This window comes from Coregonus clupeaformis, chromosome 1 (genome assembly GCF_020615455.1).
Source record: "Coregonus clupeaformis isolate EN_2021a chromosome 1, ASM2061545v1, whole genome shotgun sequence".
Taxonomy (NCBI): Eukaryota; Metazoa; Chordata; class Actinopteri; order Salmoniformes; family Salmonidae; genus Coregonus; species Coregonus clupeaformis.
The window spans coordinates 49,846,616-49,866,850 of record NC_059192.1 but is presented as its reverse complement, the minus strand read 5'-3'; the positions used below and the strand labels follow the sequence as shown (position 1 = coordinate 49,866,850).

The 20,235-nt window shown below is 43.3% G+C and overlaps 1 protein-coding gene across 1 annotated transcript in view; it reads right to left on the bottom strand.

The window, feature by feature from the left end:
* Positions 1–1,670: 1,670 nt before the first annotated feature.
* LOC121569581 overlaps positions 1,671–20,235 on the bottom strand; it is a 33,949-nt gene continuing 15,384 nt past the window's right edge. Inside the window, exons 17-26 of the mRNA XM_041880682.2 lie at positions 18,060–18,078; positions 11,394–12,375; positions 9,582–9,664; positions 9,367–9,466; positions 8,958–9,268; positions 6,601–6,630; positions 6,241–6,435; positions 5,323–5,422; positions 4,775–4,893; positions 1,671–3,675 (exon numbers count right to left, since the gene is read on the bottom strand). Of these exons, the coding sequence (XP_041736616.2) occupies positions 1,702–3,675; positions 4,775–4,893; positions 5,323–5,422; positions 6,241–6,435; positions 6,601–6,630; positions 8,958–9,268; positions 9,367–9,466; positions 9,582–9,664; positions 11,394–12,375; positions 18,060–18,078 (3,913 nt within the window). The 3' untranslated portion in view covers positions 1,671–1,701. The remainder of the gene's footprint in view (positions 3,676–4,774; positions 4,894–5,322; positions 5,423–6,240; positions 6,436–6,600; positions 6,631–8,957; positions 9,269–9,366; positions 9,467–9,581; positions 9,665–11,393; positions 12,376–18,059; positions 18,079–20,235) is intronic.

Sequence of the window (20,235 nt, the reverse complement as noted above, 5' to 3'; positions counted from 1 at the left end):
ATCGAGGGAAAGATGAACGGAGCAAAGTACAGAGAGATTGTTGATGAAAACCTGCTCCAGAGGTTCATCTTCCAACAGGACGACGACCCTAAGCACACAGTCAAGACAACGCAGGAGTGGCTTCGGGACAAGTCTCTGAATGTCCTTGAGTGGCCCAGCCAGAACCCTGACTTGAACCCGATCGAACATCTCTGGAGGGACCTGAAAATAGCTGTGCAGCAACGCTCCCCATCCAACCTGACAGAGCTTGAGAGGATCTGCAGAGAAGAATGGAAGAAACTCCCCAAATACAGGTGTGCCAAGCTTGTAGCGTCATACCCAAGAAGACTCAATGCTGTAATCGCTGCCAAAGGTGCTTCAACAAAGTACTGAGTAAAGGGTCTGAATACTTATGTAAATGTGGTATTCCATTACTTGTATTTTTCTAATAACCTGTTTTTGCTTTGTCATTATGGGGTATTGTGTGTAGATTGATGAGGATTTTTATCCATTTTAAACTAAGACTAACGTAACAAAATGTGGAAAAAGTCAAGGGGTCCAAATACTTTCCGAAGGCACATTGTCCTGCTCATTTCAGAGTTGCCCGTTGCAGCCACTCATAGTGAGCTTTTTCTTCAGAATTCCTTTTGACTGCAAGGGGCATACCATAGTGATGCTTTATGGTTACAAGGTCCGACTACAAGGTCTGAGAAATAAGAGAAAATGTTGTGGTCACTGACATTTATTAGAATTCTACTTTAGCAACAACAGTTAAAGGACAACCAGTTTGATTATATATTCACTAACACAGAATAGCATTGCACATAGTACAGTCAGTGAACCAATTGAAAGTAAAAAAGGAGCAACAATTCCAAGGTTATGTTCATGAGTATCTATATCCACATCTTCTTTTCTGGAGGGTGCTGTAAAGAGTGACAGATATTACATGGCGCAGTTGACAAATAAAATATTGTTCAGATATTTTGGTCCATGCTGCTCTACCTTACCAAATTCTGTTTTCTTCTAACTGTTTCCCTTGTACCTGTATTAAAATACCTTTCAATCATTTAAAGAGAAAATAACAAATTGCTTAAGAGTCTGAACATGGATGTACAACAAACCATAGTAATCAATAAGCATGGTACTGTACATTACCTTAAGTAAAGAAAAGTTTTGATGAATGAAGATATAATTCAACACAAAAGGCTTGCAGAACTGCAGCACAAGCTTCAAAATGTCTGAAGATTCATCACTTAAGAAAGTCTCAATTCTTTCAGTGGAAGTTTCACTCCCTTATCCATTCAAATTCGAGCTGCCTGCCAAGGCCACTAAGTTAAGCAGGTTGGCATTTATTGGGATGATTCATGTACTGGAGGCAAATCTGCAGTGGTCACTAAGTGGCACAGCCACAAAGTCATAAAATCTAAACCTAACCTTAACCTTAACCACACTGCTAACCCTAACCTTACATTTTTGTTTTCATACATTTTTACGATATAGCCAATTATGACTTTGCAGTTGGCCCATCTAGCAGAAATCACTCAGTTCTGCCTCCAGGGCAAGATTCATGACAATAAACATCAACCTGCCCAAGGCAACAGGGCTTAGTTTCCTAATCAGAGGGATGTGTTGGTTACTACTTGTTCCCCTCTAATGTACACCCTAATCCCATCAACTACCTTAAACCCCCCGGGTGTCTAGTTGGATCTGTTAATCAAAATTTTAATCAAACAGATCTAGGCCCAGCACTTCTGTTGGGAGATCCAGGGTCTCTGTTGAGATACCCAGGGTATCTGATGGGTTATCCAATTGTATGTGGGCATTCTCAGGTGCATCTTCCTTGGGCTGTGGGTCAGACCCAGTATAAGTCTCTATTGACTCCTTTGTGTCAGTTTCAATGGTGTTACTGTTGTCAAGAGCTGGGAGCTCAGGTTGGGTTTGCTCTGTTTGTGGGGCCGTAGCCTCCAAGGCTTCGCTGTTCTTTGAGTCATTCTGTGCAGCTTTGGACTCTACGACTGCTTTAGTGGACATGGCAGTGCTGGTGGTGGATGTGGTACTGGCTGTGCTACTGCTGCTATAAAATATGTCAAATAAATCTTGGGCTTTTGCGGCAGCTAGGCTAGACTTCGGTTTCTCGGATTTCTTCATCACCTCACTTGGGGGTCTCTGCATGAAAGGAGGGGGTGTGACCATCACAGGGACATTCTGCTCACTCTCAGGAACTCCTGGTGCAGATACATCAGACTCCATGGTCATCATGGTCAGGACAGGCGGTGGAGGCAGGGGAGTCTTGAACTCGGGCATCACTGCTGAAGGAGTGGATGTGGGGGCTTGACTAACCAACTCCATTGTGGAAGCTTTGTTTTTGTCTGGTGTAAAATTGGGATCTGGATTCCCGGTGCCATCTGCTTTAAAATCCACTTCCTCACCACAGAACGCCTTGGAAATTATGTCTGCTTCCAGTACAAGGTCCTTTGTAGGCTGGTTCTGTATGACAGGCAGAGGTGTCACTCCACTGGCAGGTCTGATAGAGACTAAGGTGTTGAGAGGGGCCGGTTTAGCATAGACCCAGGGCCCAAGTCCGGAGGACTTTCTCAAGACTATGGAGGGAGCAGGAAGGTTTGGGCATATTTTTCCAGAGTTGAAGGGTACCCATGTGTTAGCTGGGGGGATGACTGTCTTCCCTGACAGCTTGATAGCAATGCTCTTGGCTGCGGCCACAGACTTTGAAAACGCATCCGGGTCATCATCCTCTTCAGCATCTGCCTCATCTTCCTTCAGGAACTCAGCAGCCACTCTCTCTGCCTCCTTTGCAAGGTCATTTTCTAGTTTTTTCTTCCAGCTGAACTTCCCAAAAGCAGATGGAGCCTTTGGCTCCACTTTGGCTGTTTCCTCACTTTTCTTGCGCAGCTTTGCTCTCAATGCTGGATTAGGCCCACAGAACACTTTGGGAGGCTCACTGGGTTTCTCAGGCTCAGACTGCTTTCTATATCCTGACTTCTCCTCTTCCCTTTGACGCTCACCCTTGTCTTTTCTTGATTGTCTTTCCTCCTTTTCATTCTTAGGTTTCCCTTCCTCCCTCTCTGATCTACACCTCTCCTCCTCTTCCTTGCTATATTTGGGGTTGGGCTCTTTCCCCTTACCATATCTGGACCGGTCTTCCTCCTCCTCATTATCCCTCCAACTAAACTTGGGTCTCTCCTCTACCCTGATCGACCTTGGCCTCTCTTCCTCCTCCCTGCGATTTTTTAACCTCTCCTCCTCCTTGCTATGCTTGTATCTCTCTTCATCCTTCTTATTGTACTTGGGCCAATCTCCCCCCTCCTTGCTATGTTTATATCTCTCCTCCTCCTCTCTCTTGTTGTACAAAGATCTCTCATCTTCCTCCTTTTTGCTGTACTTGGCCCTCTCCACCTCCTCCTCCTCCCTCTTGTTATATTTGTACTTCTCCTCCTTTTTGCTGTGCTTAGCCTTCCCCTCGTCCTCTTTGTGTTTGAACTTCTCCTTGTCCTTTTCCTTGTCCTTTTTGCTGCGTTTATGTTTCCCTTCCTCCTTCTCTTTGCTCTTTTTGGATTCTTCCTCTTCGTGTTTGCGTTTGAGCTCAGAGTGCTTTTTGTCACCAACTTCCAACGTGAGTCCAGCCTGACGATCCAGGTTCCTTCTCTGTTCGTAGAGTGGATACTCATACATTTGTTTCTGGCAGAAGGACCAAACACATATGTAAGTCATTAAAGTGACATTTAAAAAAACTGCCCCTAAAATTAGACTTAAAGGGACAGTACATCCAAATTACAAAAACAAGTGTTCTTACCTGGTAGGCAGTTTATCACAAGGACAGAGTGCAATCCACAATGAGTGTTTACCTAACCACCGATACCAAACACTAACATTAACATTTTCTAACCAAAACCCAACGTAAATCAATATCAGCATGTTTTAAATTTCATGCCCAAATCATCTAATAAATTCAAAACAAGTCATTGAACTTGAGACTTTAGGATGGTGACAATGGCTAGGTGAACATACTTAAAACTTGTATTACAGCCTCTACTTGAGGAAAACATAACATTTAATAATTTAGGTGAACTATGTCTTTAAGCTACCCAAAGTAGCAGACCAGGGTTCAAATAGAATTAGAAATACATTGGGTGTTTGCTTGAGCCTGCCTGGAGTGCCAAATGAACAAGATTTGTGGGACTATTTTATGGTTTCCATTGCACCAGGCAAGCTCAATCAAGCACATTTGAAATATTTCAGATACTATTTGATCATAGGTCTGCAAAGTAGACAAAGACTACTGTGTGCACAAAGCTATAACAAATTCAGTAGTAGTGCTAACGACATAACTTGAGGAAATTGCATGACAGCATTTCCCAAACAAAGCTTTAGGTCGCTTTCACATATCCCTTGTATGATCAGGATCCTAGAGCGTTTGGTACCCTGATCCTTGCTATAAAGCATGTGTGAAACACAAACAAACCCTGGCTGAAACAAATCATGGACCTGCGTGAGTAGCAGGTCCAAGATCCCGGACAACAGTACCAGGTATTGTGACACAGCAGCACGAGTCACGTGGAACTTTTTGCCCGTTGTAAACAAGCTATCTTAGTACTAACGTCATGTTGAATGTATCTCACCCTGAAACAGTTATTTTCAAGTCCTGTGAAAGTAAAACATTTGTAGAATTCACAAACGCGCCAGGAAACCGAACTAGGTTTAGACATTTCAAATGTGAAAACATCCTTAATGTAGTCCTAGTGAAATAATGCCCTACTCCTAACTAGTAATGGCCTACCTTGTATTTCTCATTGTGAGTATGACTCGTGGCATGATCTTCAGCACAAATTGCATCCCCGTAAAACTCCTCGCACAGCTGGCAATAATATCCCCTCACAGGTACCAAAAACTCAGATCCTATGAGAGAAAAAGATAGAAGTTTATTAAAATACCTGATGGTCACAGGGAACAATCATTGATTATTACCTTTACTGTGCTCTCCATGGAAGAACCTGTTATCAAAGTAGATTGTTATAAAATGTAGTTCCATTCCTTGGAGAGTATAAGAAGTACATTCAGTAAACATAGACATATAACATCAACTTTGGTATATAGACATTGGTAATTGACTAACAGTTGCCCAAAATATGACTCCCTTTACATTGCATATAGAAATCAATTTTTATTTCTTACTTCTTATGCATAGTTTTGTATTCAGTGACTGCAAACTGTGGCAGTGATCCAGCACAAAGAGCCTAAAAGTAAAAGATTGCTAACAACGTTTAACAGCACATTACAAATATTTAAAAAAAGGGAAATATATAAAACAGAAATCTAAGTTTGTACCTTTAGCAGGTTTAGTCATTTTCTCTCCTGATGAGTACATCTTATTCATCTCATTGTTGGAGGAACTTGAAGCCCACGGTCGATTGTAAGGATCCTGAGTCTGCACAGTGCCAATGAAAAAAGAATGCATAACCATTTGCTGTAAAAATACAAGGGACAGTTCAAATGAAGAAATGCCACGTTGGAAAGGTAAAGGACATTTGACCAGTGATGGGGGACAAAGACCAAGAACAGGAGAACGCATTTTCATGATAATAAACAAAAGCTCTTCAATTCACTGAGTATGACTGAATATCCAAGAAGGGTCCAGCTGCAGCCAATAAGTCCTCAGCACAATGCTCAAGAGATCCTTGCAGAGAACAGCCAATAGGCTTTCCACATCACATTCAGGAGTCTGCTGCATTCCCTTTCAAGGTAGCTAACTATCTAGCTAGCGGACTTCATAGCTAACAGGGCCTGTAAAGAGATGAGTCCATCCAAGTGTTTAATAGATAGCAATTTAATTATCAAGTTAAATGTAAACTCAACTATCTGGCTAGCTAGACAGGATCAACTCAAGTGTTGAATTGGATGATCATTCCTTTCCCAAACCAAATGACACAATGCTAGCTAATAATGCATTATAAAACATTAGCTCCGGCCATGCAATCTGATTGATTATCTTGAGCTCCAGTTGTGCTGGTAACGGCATGAACAGCACAGCTACCTGACCACTCAATCGCAAAATGTATTATTAAGACTTCTACATTAAGCAACACTGTCTAGCTAACAAGTTTGTTTATTGCGTAGCCTAGCAAGGATGGTTTGGTTGTTCTATGTAGTCTGTACGGTATGTGACTGGTTCCACAGCAGGACTCCGGAGTGCGGAATTGCTGCAGCTGGAGTCTTATTGGAACATTCTACAAATGGTACACAAACCTTTCGATGCGATTTGCTGTGCAAGTGTGTGAAAAAATCGAACATGGAACCACAAGTGGCATTGCAGCTTTTGCACCAGTGGTTCCCAGCGTCATAGTATTCAAACAGGTCTGCTGAAGTCTCGGGAGGCTGGGCACTGGCGGGGGCTTTCTTCTTCGGTTTTATAGGAGAGGCTCTTAAGGACAATGCTGCTGCCTAATGAAGAACAGAAGTTGCACAAGTCAGCAAAATAGCTAAATAAGCCTAGAGAAAGCAGGCGAAAAATACTGAAAGACGGTATTAAAAGACAAAATCGATGTTCGATAAAGAAGAGACAATTTTACGATGATCCCCAAACATTGAAGTTTCAAAAACTCTTACCTTGACGACATAGGCGATCTGTGTTCCAGCCTTGAGGGAGTTACTTGGATTATATCAGAGAATCCTGTTTTTAAGGCTAATATTTGACTCGTATTGTCATATTCCTGTATGCTTATCTCCACCAATTAATGGTCAAAATTACATTTTAAATACTGATCTGTGAGTAGAGCAAAAAAGTTGTGAGAAATGAGTGCTGTTCACAGACCATGAGTGGAGTGTAAACATAAATTATGATATTTCAGGAGATTTACTTCTCGCAACAAAACAGCTACAATTCAGAGTTGAGTTTCCAATGAGATCCATTTGACTTTTGTGTATTGTCGTCTTCAAATGGTACATATTTTCCATATTCAATAACTTCAATTATTTTAATTGAATACCCATATTTAAGTTTTAAAAAACAAATTAGAGAAACCATCACCCTATTAACATTTTCTTTTTTTTAAACAAAAATTTGAAAGAATTTGAGCCAGTGGAAATGATTAAAATAGTCCACATAATTGGGATCCCTCTATGTATGCAAAGTATTCATCCCAACTAATCGCTGATCTCCTAGCTAGCCTACATATTGATGGTGAAAATGTTCTCATGAAATGACAGTTAAATTACAAACAACTGGGGAAAAAGATGTTCATCTTTCAATTTATGAATGTAAACACCCTAAATCCAAGCTTCTAACACAAACATCTTACCTGAGTTTGGAATCTCCAGAAACTCATTCAGAGAAAAAGCTTGACATGGTTGTGTTCTTTCATAAACAACAAATACTGTGCGCTCTGAAAAATATTGTAAATTGTAGGATGAGACATAAAAGATGTACCCCTAAGCTTTTTGCCATATGTAACTGAACAGGTTTCCACATAGGTTGCAGGTATAAAACACATTCATTTGTAAACATGCATGCATTTGTAGACCAGTTATGAGATTAGTTGGGTCAGACATTGGCATACAAAGAGGGAACTTTTAAATCGAGGAGTCAAACTATGCCTCTTGGACAACACCAACAGATGACATAGCACACGGTTCGTCCAGGTAAGCCGGAGCAGTTTGTGCACCACACATTGTTTAACCCCATATATTATGTATAAGCAGAAGGCTGAATGCCAGGTACTCAAAGCACACTATATATACACACAAAAGTATGTGGACACCCCTTCAAATTAGTGGATTCGGCTATTTTAGCCACACCCATTGCTGACAGGTGTATAAAATCGAGCACACCGCCATGCAATCTCCATAGACAAACATTGACAGTAGAATGGCCTTACTGAAGAGCTCAGTGACATTCAACGTGGCACCATCATAGGATGCCACCTTTCTAACAAGTCAGTTCATCAAATTTCTGCCCTGCTAGAGCTGCCACGGTCAACCGTAAGTGCTGCTATTGTGAAGTGGAAACGTCTAGGAGCAACAACGGCTCACCCGCGAAGTGGTAGGCCACACAAGCTCACAGAACTGGACCGCCGAGTGCTGAACCGCGTAAAAATCATCTGTCCTCGTTTGCAACACTCACTACCGAGTTCCAAACTGCCTCTGGAAGCAACGTCAGCACAATAACTGTTCGTCAGGAGCTTCATGAAATGGGTTTCCATGGCCGAGCAGCCGCACACAAGCCTAAGATCACCATGCGCAATGCCAAGCGTCGGCTGGAGTGGGGTAAAGCTCGACGCAATTGGACTCTAGAGCAGTGGAAACTCGTTCTCTGGAGTGATGAATCATGCTTCACCATCTGTTTCAGCATGACAACGGCCCCGTGCACAAAGCGAGGTCCATACAGAAATGGTTTGTCGAGATCGGTGTGGAAGAACTTAACTGGCCTGCACAGAGCCCTGACCTCAACCCCATCGAACACATTTGGGATGAATTGGAATGCCGACTGCGAGCCAGGCCTAATCCACCAACATCAGTGCTCGACCTCACTAATGCTCTTGTGGCTGAATGGAAGCAAGTCCCCGCAGCAATGTTCCAACATCTAGTGGAAAGCCATCCCAGAAGAGTGGAGGCTGTTATAGCAGCAAAAGGGGGACCAACCCTATATTAATGCCAATGATTTTGGAATAAGATGTTCGACGAGAGTGGTGTCCACATACTTTTGGTCATGTAGTGTAATTACTGCTTACTGGTATTTAATGGATCAGACAAGGGCAAGTAGACATTTAAAGCAAAACCAGACCTTTTGAATAGTTATTCAGGAAGTCATTTAGACTCATACCCTAAAATAAAGCAAAGTTTAACCGTCAATTTCTGCAGAATAATTACGTTTCTGCAGCAATAATGTACACGTTTTTGTAAGGTTCAAGGTTTTACTAGTACTTCAGCTCTCTGGCTTGTGCCTGGAGCAGCTTATGGAATTCTACCTTAGCAGAGGCCTGGACCCCAGGTGATTTCTCTCGGCTGCGAGCGCGCTCCTGATTCTTCTCCTTGTCTGGAGGTGGTGGTTGCTCAAGGTCCCCAGAAGCCCTACCCTCTCGCCGGGGCTTGTCAGTTGGTTGTAGACCGAGAATTAGAGCCACTTTGTCAAGCTCGGATCGTTTCTTCTCTGCTACCTCGTGCTCGTTGCGGAGCACAGCAATCTGAGACATGACTTCTTCCTGGAGCCGACTGATGTCTGACAGTAATGGGTCCTTATGGCCATCTTTTTCACGCCGCTTTTTGCGCAGCAGCTCCCCTACAACGACAACAATACATTTTTTTATCCAACTGTTGAAAATTGACAAAATAAAAAATAAAAAATATATAGCGAAAGCAATGAGATGATTGAAGTACCTTGCTGTTTTCGCAATCTCTCCAGTTCCTTCATGAGATAATCTTTCTTCTTCATGCGGATCTCTCGGTCTCTTCTCAGTTTTTCACGTTCTTCAAGGACCTACATAATGCAGGAGAATCATTAGAGAACTAGTGTATGGAAAGAACACAAGCCAAAACAGCATCAAATGACAATAGGCTTCAATCGAATTTAAGTGGATAGCTGAATATGCCACCTTTTGTTTTTGGCTTTCATTATTTCTCTCTTCTAAAACCCTCCTGTCCTTGCCATTATCCTGAGGGGCCATCTTTGACGATGCTATAAAGGAACAATGTACAAAATTAGACAGGAGTTACATCATTAAAACTAATGCATACAGTGCATTTGGAAAGTATTCAGACCCCTTGACTTGTTCAATATTGTTACGTTACAGCCTTATTCTGAAATTGATTAAATAGCTTTTTTCCCCCTCATCAAATCGACACAAAATACCCCATAATGACAAAGCAAAAACAGGGTTTTAGAATTTTGAAAATGTATAAACATTTTAAAACTGAAATATCACATTTACATAAGTATTCAGACCCTTTACTCAGTACTTTGAAGCACCTTTGGCAGCGATTACAGCCTCGAGTCTTCTTGGGTATGACGCTACAAGCTTGGCACACCTGTATTTGGGGAGTTTCTCCCATTATTCTCTGCAGATCCTCTCAAGCGCTTTCAGGTTAGATGGGGAGCGTCGCTGCATAGCTATTTTCAGGTCTCTCCAGAGATGTTCGATCAGGTTCAAGTCTGGGCTCTGGCTGGGCCACTCAAGGACATTCAGAGACTTGTCCCGAAGCCACTCCTGTGTTGTCTTGGCTGTGTGCTTAGGGTCGTTGCCACAGTCTGAGGTCCTGAGCGCTCTGGAGCAGGTTTTCATCAAGGATCTCTCTGTACTTTGCTACGTTCATCTTTCCCTCAATCCTTACTAGTCCCTGCCGCTGAAAAACATCCCCACAGCATGATGCTGCCGCCACCATGCTTTACCGTAGGGATGGTGCCAGGTTTCCTCCAGACGTGACGCTTGATATTCAGGCCAAAGAGTTCAATCTTGGTTTCATCAGACCAGAGAATCTTGTTTCTCATGGTCTGAGGGTCCTTTAAGTGTCTTTTGGCAAACTCCAAGCGGGCTCTCATGTGCCTTTTACTGAGGAGTGGCTTCCGTCTGGCCACTCTACCATAAAGTCCTGATTGGTGGAATGCTGCGGAGATGGTTGTCCTTCTGGAAGGTTCTCCCATCTCCACAGAGGAACTCTGGAGCTCTGTCAGAGTGACCATCAGGTTCTTGGTCACCTCCCTGACCAAGGCCCTTCTCCCTCGATTGCCCAGTTTGGCCGGGCGGCCAGCTCTAGGATGTCTTGGTGGTTCCAAACTTCTTCCATTTAAGAATGATGGAGGCCTCTGTGTTCTTGGGGACCTTCAATGCTGCATAAATGTTTTGGTACCCTTCCCCAGATCTGTGCCTCGACACAATCCTGTCTTGGAGCTCTACGGACAATTACTTCAACCTCATGGCTTGGTGTTTGCTCTGACATGCACTGTCAACTGTGGGACCTTATATAGACAGGTGTGCGCCTTTCCAAATCATGTCCAATCAATTGAATTTACCACAGGTGGTCTCCAATGAAGTTGTAGAAACATCTCAAGGATGATCAATGGAAACAGGATGCACCGGAGCTCAATTTCGAGTCTCATAGCAAAGGTTCTGAATACTTACGTAAATAAGGTATCATTTTTTTTTTTTATATATATATAAATTTGCAAAAATTTCTAAACACCTGTTTTCGCTTTGTCATTATGGTGTATTGTGTGTAGAATGATGAGGATATTTTAGAATAAGGCTGTAACGTAACAAAATGTGGGAAAAGGGAAGGGGTCTGAATACTTTCCGAAATCACTGTATGTGCTGCAGTTTCATTAATCACTAACAAAAAGTATTTATTGAAGAGGAATTAACAAGTAATTAAACATCCACTTATTCACAATGCCATCAGTTTGTTCTCACCCTTTCTTCCACCCCCCTGGTGCAACTCTGGCTGGATGACTTTAAGGTATGGTCTGTCAAACGGGGCTTTCGGAAAATCTTCAATGGGAGATTGAGGCGGCATGCCCATAGATGGAGGTGGGTACACCGGCCACTGTTGGGGCATGTAAGGCCAGTTCCCATACTGCCCATAGCCAGGAGGTGGATAGTTGGGAGGTACCGGACCATGTCCCTGGGCTTGGGCGTAGGCAGGCATCGAGATAGAAGGGTGGGTGGGTGTCACTGGAGTAGTTTCAGTCTTCACCTCTCTGCCGCCTCGAGACGTCCCATGGGTGCTGCGCCTGTCAGATGGGGGTGACTTCTTCCGTCTCCTGCTGTTTTCAAGGCTGCTGCTCAGGCTCCTGCTACAACTGCTCCCATTACTGGAGCTACTCCCACTGTCGCTCTTACCCCTGCTCCTGTCTGAGCTTCCTGAAGAGTCACGGTGACCCCGCCTCCTCCCAGGACAAGGTGAGGGGGTTTTCGGAGGGGGCCTCTTTCCATGCAGACGCTCCTGAGTCCTGGCAGCCATCTTGCTGATCTCCATCACCCCCAGATCCAGCCCAATGGTTTTGAGGAGGTCCTGGATCTTCTCGTACTCCTCCACGTCTTGCTTCTCCTTCCCTTCCACTGGTCCTGTTCCTAGTGGGAATTCATTAGGCTCTTCAACCTTGATATTATAGTCAGGGGTGGCAGAGGACCTGCTTTGACGCTGATACCTCATGTCCACCTGTTGCTGACAAGAGTTTCTCTGATCGACAATACCAGGATGGCCCTCTAGGTGCGGTGAGGCGCCATAGCGTGCCGGCTCACTCATAATATCACCATAGAGCTCTGACAGACTGTGCTGACAGGGAGCTTCTTCTGGAGCCGGAGCCCTGCCCCTCTCTAGATCATCTTCATCACCATAAAGGAATTTTTCCTCATCGTCAATGTCTGGTACCTTCTTCCTTTTCTTCTCCTGCTGTGTAGATGCACCTCCCAACAAGCCAAGGATCCCTGCAATCCCACTGGGGTCAAGCCTGCCCTGGGCCATGTGTGGGTCATCTCTCAGTTCTCCCAGCATGGTGGCCAACATGTTAGGGTCCATGCCTTTCATAGCTGAGAGGAGTCGCTCTGCCTCAGCCTCACCAGCAGGGATAACTCTTGGAGAATCACTGTTCTGCAAAACAAAAACCAAATAATAATATATGATGAACAAATTAATAATGACAATCATTTGGATAAAAGAAAAAAGGTCATTGTGGGATGTCAGGGTTAGAGTGAGTATGAAGATGGGTAATACCCTACACAGCTATAAGCTACATAATTAATTTAACACAGTAATAAAATGGCATATGTCCCCTACCTGCACAAATGAGGGGGAGTCAGTCTCCGAGTCCATGTGCCTCTTCAGGATGGACTTTGTGGGCATGTTCATGTCTTCCATCTCTTTGTGGCGACGGGCCAACTCAAGCGCCTTGAACCTGCTCATCTTCTTTATCTTATTACTGCCTCCCCTGCTGCTCCTGCTACTGCTACTGCTGGTGCTGCTAGTACTGACACTGCGGCTCCTGCTCTTGTGTGGACCAACACGCTTTGCTCTGCTCATACTGCGGGCCCGTCCATAGCTTTGGCCACGACTCCCGCTCCTGCTTCGGGACCTGCTTGGCGGACGGCTCTTGCTCCGTCCCCCCATTTCAGTGCTACGGCTTCGGGCCCGGCTTTTACTCCGTCCCCCCATTTCAGGGCTTCGGGCCCGGCTTTTACTCTGTCCCCCCATTTCAGGGCTGCGGCTTCGAGCACAGCTTTTACTCTGTCCCCCCATTGCAGGGCTGCGACTTCGGGCACGGCTTTTACTCCGTCCCCCCATTGCAGGGCTGCGACTCCGGGCACGGCTTTTGCACCCTCCCCCCATTTCAGGGCTGCGACTACGAGGACGGCTCTTGCGCCGCCCCCTGATTCCCGGGCTGCGACTACGAGGACGGCATCTCCCTCTGCTGGGACTCTGCCTCCTGGGGCCACAGTCGTCAGGGCCATCATAACTGGACCTCTTTGGCGGGTAAGGAGGGTAGTCTCTTGAGGGTAGCCCTGCCCCAGGTGGTCCAGTCAATTCATTGCCCACAGTGATTACCAGACTATGGTCTGTGGGGATGCCACCACGGGGAGATTGAGATCTCTATTGACAGAATCAGATTTGTAGTCAAATTCCTTAACTGGGGGCAGTATGAAAAAAGTATGAAAATGTATGCACTCACTAACTGTAAGTCGCTCTGGACAAGAGCGTCTGCTAAATGACTAAAATGTCAATGTAATCAGTTTCATCCCACTAAATTGTTTTTGACAGGACTTTTAAGTTATTTGACACAGCATTTTGTGCAATTAATGCATTGCTCTAGTAAAAAGGAAATACGAGCCAGTGCAAGGGAGGGGAGTAACTTCCAGTAACGCTGTAAACAATAATTGCACCTGCAATTGTAGCTGGTTAACAATAAACAGTGACAAATAGTTATGATAACTAGCCTAGTTAGCAAGCTAACCAATGCGCTATTCAAAAAGACAACATAACATGCACGAATTGTTTTTGATAGGTACATTTACCAATGTAATTAACAAGTGGCAGACCAGTCAGGTAGATAGTATCCTGCACATAATTATTGCACTTACTTCTCTTGGGAGAGGGCCGCTGCCCCAGTATTCACCGCCTGAACCTCTGTGACTTACTGAACCGGGAGAAGGATACCTCCTGAGAGGTGGAGAACGCCTGTACGGGTCTGGAGGAGGCCCGTCATGGTAACCCTGAAACGGAGGTCTGGGCCTGCCTCTTTCTTCTCTAAACGGTGGCCCAGGATAAGGCCGGCCAGGCGTAGGACCACGGCCCTCGCACGGCTGCGGGTACCCTCCTCGAGGTGAAAGAGGCCCACCACGATACATATTTTACTGTTAAATTGGCCTTTCTCCTATCAATTACAGCCACTTACTACCGCACTGATTTTATGCACATTTACTTTTTCTATTACTTACTACTGTCTGCAGTTGGTGATAACAAATTCAAGCTACCATGTAGCTATTTGCATTTGACCAACTCTGCGCTCACGGTGTTGTGATTTCCGGCCTGCTTGGACCTTCTTCTTTGGTATACTGGCGGTCCGCAAACAAACGTGAAAGATGCATGCCGCCACCTACTGTGCTGAAGTGTGTGGTCGATCAAGGTTTACATACTATAAATCATCCTACCAAATCCTTCTTCTTCGATGAGGTTTAACGGCGGTTGGCATCAAATTTGTTGCATTACCGCCACCTACTAGACTGGAGTACAACTCCCTTGTATTTTGCTTGAAATATAAAATAAAGAAATATAAAATAAAGAAATACTCTAACACTACACTCACAAATTATTAATATTATTAATAATTACCACCACCCTACTCCACTCTTTAAATATATTCATTCCTACTTCATGCCCTCAACCTGAAATGATGGGACATCACCACTTAACACTCCCTGTAACTCTTCTGATGTCAAGTCTCGCACACCCAAATACCTCTCTGCAGCTGCCACCACAACCTCAATTTTCTTCGACTTACGTTCCATCCCTGCAGTACAATTAATAACCATTGCTATAAATGCTAAAAATCCAATCTAACTTTAACATGTGTGGTCCTCTGTAGCTCAGCTGGTAGAGCACGGCGCTTGTAACGCCAAGGTAGTGGGTTCGATCCCCGGGACCACCCATACACAAAACATTTATGCACGCATGACTGTAAGTCGCTTTGGATAAAAGCGTCTGCTAAATGGCATATTATTATTAGTAACATATATCACTTGTTGGCCTATGGGCTCCCGAGTGGCACAGCGGTCTAAGGCACTGCATCTCAATGCTTGAGGCGTCACTACAGACCCCCTGGTTCGATTCCAGGCTGTATCACAACCGGCCGTTATTGGGAGTCCCATAGGGCGGCGCACAATTGGCCCAGCGTCGTCCGAGTTTGGCCGTTGTAGGCCGTCATTATAAATAAGAATCTGTTCTTAACTGATTTGCCTAGTTAAATAAAGGTAAAATAATAAATCCCTCTGTACTGGTATATATCTACTACTCTCACCACTCCTCCCCCTTGACCCATCTTCCTCTACTGCCTCAGCATATGACAACTTTTTCACTACTCTTACCCTGGAAACCTCAACCTGCCTCTCTCGTATGGGACATTTCTGATCCCCAGCCCCATGGGCACCCCTACAATTAGCACATACCACTACTATCCCCAATGATACACATTCCTTTGTCTCATACACTTCTCACACCTTGGAACCTCCCTCCTACACACTGCTGCCACATGCCCATAAGTTTGACACCTGTAACATCGTAAGGTATTTGGCACATAAGCTCGTACAGGATAACTTATATATCCTAACTTCACTTTATCAGGCAAAGACAACTTCAAAACTCAAAAGAACAGACAATGACTCTTCTGTTTCCCCACTCTCGCCACCCTGTTTGCGTCGCACCAAACGACGAGCATCACAAACACCGGGAACCTTCCCCTTCAGTTGGTCAACTTTTACATTTACTGCTACCCCAGTAATCACTCCTTTCAATGGCGCCCTTTTCTTGAGAGCTAAACAATTCACAATTCTTTCCCCCATTTGTTTAACTCTGAGCGCCTTCTCCCTCTGACCAACAGAAACACAAACAATTATCACTAGACCACTTCTGGTTACCCTCACCGATTCCACTATACCCAGCGCTTTTTTCACCCATCCTGAAACCACAAATGGATCAGCCAAAAGGCAAGGGTCCACTTTTTCCAAAAACTTCACTCCTACTGTCACAGACAGACTCATCTTTATCCTGACCCTCTGTGCAAGCCTCGGGCTCCGAGTACTTCACCACACCTACTACCTCCGATACTTCACCCTCAATCACTTCCATTTCTCCTCCTGTCTTCAGCTCACTTTGCTTACATTTCCTACCATTCTTCTTTAACAAACCTTCTCCCTTTTTCCCGCCATTTTTTACAGACTCAAGCTCACAATCTTCCTCCCTCTCTCTCTTAGACCTCCTCTGCCTCTCTTTTTCCCTCCATTCCTCCTCCGTCATCCAAGTATACGTTTCCTTATGATAATACTGCACTTCTCCTGACATACATCTGTTTCTTGCTTTCTCAAGGGACGCCATTTACGAGGCTCTCCCCCTTCACGCCCATCAGCAAGCTTACCAATCTTCTGACTTTCGCAAAGAGTTCAGATCAACATCTAGCTCTTGTACTGCTCACTTCCTCTAGACAGCCTCACGCCTGCCCCTCCTACCTAATCCCGTACAACTAAGAAAATAAAAATATCCATACTTATTCCAACCATAGCCCTTAAAATAACAGGCCCGCCCCCAAATCCATCTCAATATCTCTACACTTCATTGCATTGGTCTGAATAATACGCGTCTGATGTAAACCCTGACCAATTGATACAAGCGCAAGCAAGAGGTTTCTGTTTTTGTCTGAAAAGGGGTAATATTTCTGTTTAATGTGAAAGCACTGGGTTTGAGATGTCTTCTATTTGTGTAATCATCAAAACCATTTACTTTTGTCTAATAGTTGAATTCAGACGAGCAGCTTTAGTCATGTTCATTTAAATGGTAATTAATTTGAGTACAGCGCCTATAGAAAGTCTACACCCCCTTGAACTTTTTAAAAAACATTTTTGCTGCCTAACAATTAAATCTAAAAATTGATTAGATTTATTTTTCCTACAGATCTATCTACACAACCTACTCCACATTTTTTAAGTTAAAGAAAGTTATAGAACATTTTCCAAATTAAGATATATACACTACCAGTCAAAAGTTTGGACACACCAACGCATTCAAGGGTTTTTCTTAATTTTTACTATTTTCTACATTGTAGAATAATAGTGAAGACATCAACACTATGAAACAACACATATGGAATCATGTAGTAAACAAAAAAGTGTTAAACAAATCAAAATATATTTTATATTTGAGATTCTTCAAATAGCCACCCTTTGCCTTGATGACAGCTTTGCACACTCTTGGTATTCTCTCAACCAGCGTCACCTGGAATGCTTTTACAACAGTCTTGAAGGAGTTCCCACATATGCTGAGCTCTTGTTGGCTGCTTTTCCTTCACTCTGCAGTCCAACTCATCCCAAACCTCAATTTGGTTGAGGTCGGGGGATTGTGGAGGCCAGGTCATCTGATGCAGCACTCCATCATTCTCCTTCTTGGTCAAATAGCCCTTACACAGCCTGGAGGTGTGTTGGGTCATTGTCCTGTTGAAAAACAAATGATAGTCCCACTAAGCCCAAACCAGATGGGATGGCGTATCGCTGCAGAATGCTGTGGTAGCCATGCTGGTTAAGTGTGCCTTGAATTCTAAATAAATCACAGTGTCACCAGCAAAGCACCCCCACAACATAACACCTCCTCCTCCATACTTTACGGTGGGAAATACACACGTGGAGATCATCCGTTCACCCACACCGCGTCTCACAAATACACAGCAGTTGGAACCAAAAATCTCAAATTTGGACTCTAGACCAAAGGACAAGTTTCTTGGCCCAAGCAGGTCTCTTCTTCTTATTGGTGTCCTTTAGTAGTGGTTTCTTTGCAGCAATTCGACCATGAAAGCCTGATTCACACAGTCGCCTCTGAACAGTTGATGTTGAGATGTGTCTGTTATTTGAACTCTGTGAAGCATTTATTTGAGCTGCAATTTCTGAGGTTGGTAACTCTAATGAACTTATCCTCTGCAGCAGAGGTAACTCTGGGTCTTCCATTCCTGTGGCGGTCCTCATGAGAGACAGTTTCATCATAGTGCTTGATGGTTTTTGCGACTGCTGAATGTTCCGTATTGACTGACCTTCATGTCTTAAAGTAATGATGGACTGTCATTTCTCTTTGCTTATTTGAGCTGTTCTTGCCATAATATGGACTTGGTATTTTACCAAATAGGGCTATCTTCTGTATACCCCCACTACCTTGTCACAGCACTGATTGGCTCAAACGCATTAAGAAGGAAAGAAATTCCACTAATTAACTTTTAAGAAGGCACACCTGTTAATTGAAATGCATTCCAGGTGACTACCTCATAAAGCTGGTTGAGAGAATGCCAAGTGTGTGCAAAGCTGTCATCAAGGCAAAGGGTGGCAATTTGAAAAATCTCAAATATTTTTGGATTTGTTTAACACTTTTTTGGTTACTACATGATTCCATGTGTTATTTCATAGTTTTGATGTCTTCACTATTATTCTACAATATAGAAAATAGTAAAAATAAAGAAAAATGAGTAGGTGTGTCCAAACTATAGACTGGTAGTCTATATGTATATATGTACTGAGCAAATATATAAACGCAACATGCAACAATTTCAAAGATTTTACTGAGTTACAGTTCATATAAGGAAATCAGTTAATTGAAATAAATTAATTAGGCCCTAATCTATGGATTTCACATGACTGGGCAGGGGTGCAGCCATGGATGGGTGCACCACTGGAGAGCCAGGCCCAGCCAATCAGAAATAGTTTTTCCCCACAAAATAGCTTTTTTGAATATCGCTGTCCATCAATGATTCCCAACTAAATTTGTGAGTTTGACAAAAAAACAATGGCTATACTGTACGTTGCCCTAAGAGTTGTGCAATGTTGGTAGAATCTTATTCCAAATGATTCACAGCTGTAATGGTGGAAGCACCTTTGGCAGCCAAGTATTAACTAAGGTGGGTGGAGACCTATCCAATTATGATATCAGTATTTTTACAAATATTTTCTTACATTTGTAGATTGTGTAGATCTGTAGGGGGGAAATAATCAAATTGAATCCCTTTTTTGATTGAATTTTAAGGCAGCAAAATGTTTTTAAATATTGAAGGGGGTGTAGACTTTCCATGTATTAGCCAGGCTACACTGAAAATGTACTGTATGTTTGGGTCGAAGTAGTACCAATATGGTATAGGTTCGAGTAGCCTGTCAATCTAATGTAAAATTAAAGACACAAGTCGTATCTTCATAATAGTCTGGTGTTTATTGTCACACCATAGAAAGATTATCTTTCAGGAGTGAAATGATGAGAATAGCAGTAAGTCTAGTAACAAGCCTTATGACAGAGGTGTACATTTATTTTTAAGAAACATTCTTTCAGACTATCCACCAAAAAAACTTACCCAGATTTATTTTTACAGCTTTGAAAATAATCTTTAGGATGCATTTTCATCAATCTTGACGCGCTGCGCACTACATGTTTATCTCAACAACAATCACACAATGTCAACAGATGTCACAACATGCACACCTCACGGTGTATTATTTTGATCCAAATAATACAAAAACACATTACAGAAAAGTACATCTGGAATAGGGTACTACACTGTACATTAACACTTGATTGCACAGATCTTTGTTATTGAATGCTGTATCATTTCCAAAAGGTGAAACAAATAAAATGTGCTCTTTTTAAAATCTAATTCAGCTGAACTTGTCACCTTTGCGATGTTGGATGTTCAAAACCTAGTCCTGAGATCATCCTTGAAAAAGGGTAAAGGTAAAGAGACTCCTAGGAGGGAAAAAGCTTGGCGCTGGTCAGCCACAGGCAACCTTACAGCTTGGATACAGTAAAAAAAAAAGGACAACATGAAGTTACAGAAAAAAAAAGTTATACTAATACATAAGAGAACCCCGGAGTGGCCAATTTGCTAGCTAACTACTACACTAGAAAAGCTCTAGCAACAGTGTACAAACAAAAGTTACCTCTTGTATACCTGTAGAATTTCCGTTGGATGTTTGTGTACTTTGGACAATAAAGTCATCTTCTTCTTCTTCTTCTGCAATTAACTTT